This window comes from Ranitomeya imitator, chromosome 3, assembly GCF_032444005.1.
Source record: "Ranitomeya imitator isolate aRanImi1 chromosome 3, aRanImi1.pri, whole genome shotgun sequence".
In the NCBI taxonomy this organism is placed as follows: domain Eukaryota; kingdom Metazoa; phylum Chordata; class Amphibia; order Anura; family Dendrobatidae; genus Ranitomeya; species Ranitomeya imitator.
In genome coordinates this window covers 123985949-123994700 of record NC_091284.1, presented here as the reverse complement: position 1 = coordinate 123994700, position 8752 = coordinate 123985949, and the positions used below count along the sequence as shown (strand labels likewise).

Sequence of the window (8752 nt, the reverse complement as noted above, 5' to 3'; positions counted from 1 at the left end):
CGAAATAAAGTTTCAGACGATCTGCTACGACGTACGATTCTCAGCGGGGTCCCTGATCGCAGTAGCGTGTCAGACACAGCGAGATCGTAACGATATCGCTGGAACGTCACGGATCGTGCCGTCCTAGCGATCAAAGTGCCACTGTGTGACGGTACCCTAACATGTTGTTCTTATCTTTCAAGTTACAGCAGGGGGCTTATCTACAGCATTACAGTATGCTATAGAAAAGCTCCCTGAATGCGTTGGCCGCAATTTATAGGACTAAAATTAGGTGACAGATTCCCTTTGATATAGTGACAGCTGTGTGTTAACACATTGGTGGGTGTCTCTGCATACTGTCCAACCAGTGCTGACAGTAAGTATTAGACCCCATACAGACACCTCTTTTATGGTGTGGTTGGGAATGGTATGATAAACTGCCTGGAAATGTGACACCAAGTTATCATGAATGGTACAAGACAAATTTTTAAGAAAAAACGATATCTGGTGTTTACAACTCTTTCGAAACTGGTATGCCACCATGATGTCTCCTATATACAATTCTGAAATGAGTTTACTGGAAACTAATTACTACTTGTTACCTTGATTTCATCTTCAGTAACTACGAACACCTCATCCACCAGGTCCCGTATGATTGGCCAGGTGCTGGGTCCAATGCTTGTTTTCACACCATCAGCTACTGTGATAGGAGGCTGAATATTAGCAGTCAAAATACCACTCGTCTTTGAGCGGTAGCAGTCGTCCGCATTAAGAGGTTCTGCCGCGTAGATTTTTACATTTGGCTTAATTGCCTGTTAACCAAAGACAATGGGAAAATAATCTAATCCTATAAAATCAAGTCTTTAAATTCAACTAAAGTGTTGATATCGCACTATAATTTAGCCAATAATGGCCTACTAAACACTGCTTTAAAAATTAGAACCATTCCTAATGGCTATATACACTTGCAGCATTTTTTTCCCCCATCCCCATGACTGCACCATCGAGGAAGAGAGGATCTGCCGCCAAGGACAGGAAACCCCACAGCTTTAAAAGGCAGAGCCCTCTGGTATGCTTCAGTGGTTTCCTGTCCTTGAGGGAGACCCTACAGTTCCCAAATGCTGCCAGGGAGAAAAGCTTACCGGGGGGCTGCAGGCCCAGCATCACCGACATCAGTTGGCATTTTTCCAGACATAACCCTGGTTTGGGTGGTGCGTGCGCAAGCCAAAGAAGACAAGGCCGTTGCTAGCGGGAGGCCGGTGGGGCGCAGTGCATCCCTGGGAGCCGACTTAACTAATTGCGTCATTCCCGGGGGCACGGCCTGGCATGGTGCTTTGCTGTATGCCCGGGAGCTGGCACGGCTAATGGCTTTTCTAGGGGCACGAACTGGTATGGCAGTGTGTACCTGGAATCAAGCTGGGTATCTGATATCATTTCACGGGTACGGCCTGGTATGGCTCGGTTTGTCCCCAGGCAGGAGCAGCATGAATATAAGACAAATCCCCTCACTTATGGGAAAAATAGGAACCATGATCACGGTTGAAATTTAAAAAAAAAAAAAAAAAAAAAAGTCTTTAACCCCTTCCCGACCTTTGACGCATACGCTGCGTCATGGAGAGATCGCGTCCCTGCAGATCGGGTGAAAGGGTTAACTCCCATTTCACCCGATCTGCAGGGACAGGGAGAGTGGTAGTTTAGCCCAGGGGGGGTGGCTTCACCCCCTCGTGGCTACGATCGCTCTGATTGGCTGTTGAAAGTGAAACTGCCAATCAGAGCGATTTGTAATATTTCACCTAAAAAATGGTGAAATATTACAATCCAGCCATGGCCGATGCTGCAATATCATCGGTCATGGCTGGACACACTAATGTGCACCCACCCCACTCCTCCGATCGCCCCCCGATCTGTGGTCCGCTCCCCTCGGTCCTGTGCTCCGCTCCCCCGTCCTCCTGCCCGCTCCCCCCGTGCTCCAATCACACCCCCCCGTGCTCCAATCACACCCCCCCGTGCTCCAAACAAACCCCCCCGCACTCCGATCCCACCCCCCGCACAGCGATTTTTTCCCCCCCCCCCCGTGCTCCGATCCACCCGCCCGCACAGCGATCCCCCACTCCGTGCTCCAATCCACCCCCTTCTGTTCCGATTCACCCCCCCGTGCTCCGACGCCCCCCCCCCCGTGCCCTGATCTCCCCCCCCCTTATACTTACCTGGCCTCCCGGGGACCGTCCGTCTTCTTTCCTGGGCGCCGCCATCTTCCAAAATGGCGGGCGCATGTCCAGTGCGCCCGCCGAATCTGCCGGCCGGCAGATTCGTTCCAGAGTGAATTTTGATCACTGAGATAGGTTATATCTCAGTGATCAAAATAAAAAAAAAGAAAAAAAGTAAATGACCCCCCCCCCCCCCCCCCCCCGTCACCCCCATAGGTAGGGACAATAAAAATTTTTTTTTTTTTTTCCCACTAAGGTTGGGGTAAGAACTAGGGGTAGGGGTAGGGTTAGGGTTTCGGTATGTGCACACGTATTCTGGTCCTCTGCGGATTTTTCCGCTGCGGATTTGATAAATCCGCAGTGCTAAACCGCTGCGGATTTATGGCGGATTTACCGCGTTTTTTCTGCGCATTTCAATGCGGTTTTACAACAGCGAGTTTCTATTTGAGCAGTTGTAAAACCGCTGCGGAATCCGCAGAAAGAAGAGACATGCTGCGGAATGTAAACCGCTGCGTTTCCGTGCAGTTTTTCTGCAGCATGTGTACAGCGATTTTTGTTTCCCATAGGTTTACATTGAACTGTAAACTCATGGGAAACTGCTGCGGATCCGCAGCGTTTTCACATACCTTTAGAATTAGGCTATGTGCACACGGTGCGGATTGGCCGCTGCGGATCCGCAGCAGAGTTCCATCAGGTTTACAGTACCATGTAAACATATGGAAAGCCAAATCCGCTGTGCCCATGGTGCGGAAAATACCGCGCGGGAACGCTGCGTTGTATTTTCCGCAGCATGTCAATTCTTTGTGCGGATTCCGCAGCGTTTTACACCTGTTCCTCAATAGGAATCCGCAGGTGAAATCCGGACAAAAAACACTGGAAATCCGCAGGTAAAACGCAGTGCCTTTTACCCGTGGATTTTTCAAAAATGGTGCTGAAAAATCTCATACGAATCCGCAACGTGGGCACATAGCCTTAGGGCTAGGGTGGGGTTGGAATTAGGGTTGTGGTTAGGGGTGTGTTGGGGTTACGGGTGTGTTGGGGTTAGGGTTGTGATTAGGGTTATGGCTACAGTTGGGATTAGAGTTAGGGGTGTGTTGGGGTTAGTGTTGGAGTTAGAATTGAGGGGTTTCCACTGTTTAGGCACATCAGGGGGTCTCCAAACGCAACATGGCGCCACCATTGATTCCAGCCAATCTCGTATTCAAAAAGTCAAATGGTGCTCCCTCACTTCCGAGCCCCGACGTGTGCCCAAACAGTGGTTTACCCCCACATATGGGGTACCAGCATACTCAGGACAAACTGCGCAACAATTACTGGGGTCCAATTTCTCCTGTTACCCTTGAGAAAATAAAAAATTGCTTGCTAAAACATTTTTGAGGAAAGAAAAATGATTTTTTATTTTCACGGCTCTGCGTTGTAAAAGTCTGTGAAGCACTTGGGGGTTCAAAGTGCTCACCACATATCTAGATAAGTTCCTTGGGGGGTCTAGTTTCCAAAATGGGGTCACTTGTGGGGGGTTTCTACTGTTTAGGCATACCAGGGGCTCTGCAAACGCAACATGATGTCCGCAGACCATTCCATCAAAGTCTGCATTTCAAAAGTCACTACTTCCCTTCTGAGCCCCGACGTGTGCCCAAACAGTGGTTTACCCCCACACATGGGGTATCAGCGTACTCAGGAGAAACTGGACAACAACTTTTGGGGTCCAATTTCTCCTGTAACCCTTGGGAAAATAAAAAATTCTGGGCTAAAAAATTATTTTTGAGGAAAGAAAACGTATTTATTATTTTCACTGCTCTGTGTTATGAACTTCTGTGAAGCACTTGGGGGTTCAAAGTGCTCACCTCACATCTAGATAAGTTCCTTTCGGGGTCTAGTTTCCAAAATGGGGTCACTTGTGGGGGGTTTCTACTGTTTAGCCACATCAGGGGCTCTGCAAACGCAACGTGACGCCCGCAGAGCATTCCATCAAAGTCTGCATTTCAAAACGTCACTACTTCACTTCCGAGCCCCAGCATGTGCCTAAACAGTGGTTTACCCCCACATATTGGGTATCAGCGTACTCAGGAGAAACTGGACAACAACTTTTGGGGTCAAATTTCTCCTGTTACCCTTGGGAAAATAAAAAATTGCGGGCTAAAAAATCATTTTCCCTTCCCCCATGACGGCACACCTGAGAGAGGGGATCCGCCCAGCCAGGACAGGAAACCCTACTGAAAATAAAAGGGCGGTACCTCTCCCTCGCTTCAGTTGGGTGTCCTGTCCTGACAGGGACCCTCTTACTGAACACGGCGGTTCACTTACCCAGGTCCCGTCCCGGCGTGGAAGAACAGGCAGCGCCTGTGCGTCGGGTTCGGGGGTCTGGAAGCGCCGTCCGCAGGTCCTCCGGGTCTCTGCGTCCGAGCGGGCGTTGAGCAGCATGGTCAGAGGGCTGTGTTCCCTTCCATGGCTGCCACGCCGCCCTCCCCTCTCTGCCGGCGTCCAGGTGCGGTGGCCGCTTCCGGGTCGCTCGTCTGACGTCACGCGCAAGGCACGCTGGGAATGGGCGTGCCCGCGTGACGTCGGGGGCGGGCGCCGGATCCAAGATGGCGGCGCCCATGATGAGAACGCCGGCCGGTGAAAGGGAACTCCGGCGGCACGGCAGAGAGTGGGAGGGGGTTAATTTGGGCACCGAAGGAGGCGGGGAGTGCAGTGGTCCCCCCATAAAAGGGGGTTAGACCACAGAAGACGCGCTCATGTCCATAAACTTCACCATGGAAGTAGGACAACAGGAGCAGCAACAGCCGCCTTCACAGCAGCAGCAGCAGCAGCAGCAAATGGAGCTCTCACCAGATGCCTTGCCGAGCCACCAGCATACCAAGAGCAGCCGCTCAAGTGGTAGGAACAGCAGTCGCTCTGTCCGGCAGGATTCGTCGGCGTCCAGGAGGGACGCTTCACGTGCATCTGTCCAGCCTCCAAAATCGGTACCCTTGATTGTCGGTGGTGGTGAGTGATCTACGTGAATGTAACCCTTATGGTAACAGGGTCCATTTTTGTCTGTTTTGATCACTAGGGGTCCAGGAAAGCGGTTGGTAAAACAAAGAACCGAGAGTGTGCCCTTTGTAGAAACCCGCTTGCAGTTCAGTGGCAGAAGGATCTCTGTGCTGACTGCATTACGAAAACCATACAAGAAGAGACCCCTAATTTTGCCACTAGCCTAAAAGCCATAATACAGGCTGAAATAAGACTCCTTAAAATTGGCCCTTAGCGAACCAAGAAGGAGAAGCCGTAAGGCGTCCACAGACTCAGATGCCTCTCAGAGACAGGGGAGTCATAAAACATCCCGGTCTCCCTCTACCTCCTCGGCCTCTGTCCAGTCTTCAGATTCCTCCTCGGACAGTGATTCAGGAGGTCGTCCATGTTTCCCAACTGAGGACGTAGATAAACTGGTCAAAGCAGTTAGATCTGCAATGGGGCTTAAAGAGGAGAAGACACCTAGGTCACTAGAAGATGTCATGTTTGGTGGCCTAGAAGAGAAAAGGAAACGCACGTTTCCAGTTAATGCAAAAATAAAAGCATTAATTGACAAAGAGTGGAAAAAGCCCGAAAAAATGGGTTCCTTGCCCTCTTCATCCAAAAGGAGATATCCTTTTGAGGATAAAGACTGAGTCCTGGGAGAAAATCCCTAAGATTGACGGGGCAGTAGCCAAATGTTTAAAAAAAATCATCCCTTCCGTTAGAGGACTCTGGTGTTCTCAAAGACCCGCTTGATAAAAAAGCAGATAGTTTCCTGAGACACATCTGGGAAGCCTCAGCGGGGGGCCTTAAGCCGGCGATTGCGGGAACATGTACGGCCCGTGCCCTAATGGTCTGGCTACATCAGGTAGAAGATCAACTGAAAAACAAAGTACCCAGAACTGACATCCTTGCAAATATTTCTTTGCTACAAGGAGCAGCAGCTTTTTTGGCAGACTCTTCTGCGGATTCCGCAAGACTAACAGCTAGAGCCGCGGGTTTGTCCAACGCGGCAAGAAGAGCCCTCTGGCTCAAAGGTTGCCCGGGGGATTTGCCATCTAAACACAAACTGTGTTCTATCCCATGTGACGGCCAACTTCTCTTCGGTAAAAAACTTGAAGACATCCTGGAACATGCAGGAGATGAGAAGAAATGTTTTCCCAACATCCCTAAAGATCCTAAAAAACCTTTTTTTCGGAGGAGAAGATATAATAGAGGTCGCCCCCCAGGGGAGAGGAAAAATTGGGACTTTAGAGATAAAAGAGGATCGGGCTATATGTTTAAAGGGCCCTCCACATCGGCAAAAAAATCCCCCCAATGACATTACGCCAGAAGTGGGAGGAAGACTCTCCTTCTTCTTTCCGGCCTGGGTAAACATCTCCCCCAGTATCTGGGTCACGAACATCATCAGAGACGGCCTAAAAATAAAATTCGTCTGTCCTCCCAGACGAAACTTCATAATAACTCCCCGACGGAAGTCTCAGCAGGAACAATCTGCCCTAGAAACCGAGATCTTGGGACTTGTCCACAAAAAGGTTCTTCAGGAGGTCCCGGTTCAGGAAGAAGGAGAGGGGTTTTACCCCCCCTCTTCTTGATCCAAAAACCGGATGGTTCTTGGAGAACTATTATAAATCTAAGAAAGCTCAACCAATCCATAGAGAACTACACTTTCAAGATGGAGTCTATAAACACGACCATAAAACTTCTCTTCCAGCACTGCTTCATGGCAGTAATAGACTTAAAGGATGCTTACTACCATATACCAATACATTAGGAATATCGGAAATACTTGAGGGTAGCTCTCTATATTCAAAATCAGGTAAAGCATTTTCAATATACAGCTCTTCCATTCGGCCTGTCTACAGCCCCCAGAGTTTTCACCAAAGTGATGGTGGAAGTGATGTCATACCTCCGGTCCCGGGATGTAGTAATTGTCCCATATCTGGACGATTTCCTGGTAATAGGGAGGTCAGAGTCCCACTGCACTCATCAAATATCAGTGGTAACATCAACTCTAATGGAGCTGGGTTGGATAATAAACATCCCCAAATCCAGACTACTGCCAGTAAAAATACAGTCCTTCCTGGGGTTAATACTGGACTCCGAGCGTCAGCTCTGCCTCCTTCCACAAAACAAAGTGGACAAGATAATAAACCTGACCAGTACAGCAATACGTCAACCCGCAATGACTCTCAGAAAGGCGATGTCCCTTCTAGGTTCATTAACATCGTGTATACTGGCAGTAGAATGGGCACAATTCCACCTAAGACAACTACAGTGGGAAGTTCTCTCAGCTCAAAGACTGTTAAGAGGGCATTTAGAAGGAAATCTATGTCTCTCCCTGAGCATAAGGGATTCCCTAGCTTGGTGGACTGTAGAACACCACCTGACAAAGGGGGTCCGGTGGAAAAATCCGGTCATAGACATCATCACGACCGACGCAAGCGGTACAGGTTGGGGAGCTCATCTGAGATCTCACTCTGTACAAGGTACCTGGTCCATAAGAGAAAAAAACTATGGATCAAACGAAAAAGAGCTATGGGCAGTGGAGAAAGCCCTAAGACATTTTCTCCCTTTACTCCAGGGTCGCCATACTCGAATCCTAACAGACAATCGAGCAGTGGTGGCGTATGTCAATCATCAGGGAGGAACGAGGTCCAAAGGCCTCATGAATGCGTCAAAACTCCTCTTCCAACTGGCGGAACAACACCTGTTATCTCTGTCGGCACTACACATCAGGGGCATAGAAAACACTCAAGCAGACTTCCTGAGTCGCAGAGGCTTAAGACAGGGGGAATGGTCCTTAAACCCCCAGATATTTCAGCAAATAGTCCAAGCCTGGGGCTCACCACAAATAGACTTGTTTGCCAATTCTCACAACAAAAAAGTCAGAAAATTCTGCTCCTTGAATCCAAGAGAACATCCCTTTGCAGTAGATGCCCTACTAATACATTGGAAGTTTTCTCTGGCCTACGCATTCCCCCCGATAGTGATGATCCCAGCTGTGATCCGGAAGATCAGAGAGGATCAGGCGAGGATTATCCTCATAGCTCCATTTTGGCCAAGGAGACCATGGTTCTCCCTTCTAAGACAGATGTCGTTAACAGATCCATGGATTTTGCCAGAAATTCCAGACCTACTAACCCAGGGCCCAGTAACCCACTCTCAGGTGAAGGGCTTCCATCTGGCAGCCTGGAATTTGAGAGGGCGTTACTAAGTCGCCATGGATTCTCACCAGGTTTAATCTCCACCCTGTTGAAAAGCAGAAAACCCATAACTTCTAGAATCTATGGTAGGACATGGAAAAAATTTCTTGACTTCCTGGGTGAACCATTGGGGGAGGTGGCTCCAGTGGGTCCTATCCTAGAATTTCTGCAAGCAGGATTACATCTTGGGTTAGCAACCAGCACCCTTAAAGTTCAGGTTTCAGCCTTGGGGGCCCTGTATAACTGTAATCTTGCCTCAAATAGATGGGTTTCACGATTCATAAAATCTTGCAGTAGATCTCGGCCGGTCGTTATCCCAAAAAATCCCTCCTTGGGATGTAAATTTGGTCTTAGAAGCTCTAACTA

General features: G+C 49.2%; 1 protein-coding gene across 1 annotated transcript in view; it reads right to left on the bottom strand.

The window, feature by feature from the left end:
• The window catches only part of SRR (serine racemase), a 39196-nt gene that overhangs the window by 2166 nt on the left and 28278 nt on the right, over nucleotides 1-8752 (bottom strand). Inside the window, exon 7 of the mRNA XM_069761373.1 lies at nucleotides 582-791. Within this exon, the coding sequence (XP_069617474.1) occupies nucleotides 582-791 (210 nt within the window). The remainder of the gene's footprint in view (nucleotides 1-581; nucleotides 792-8752) is intronic.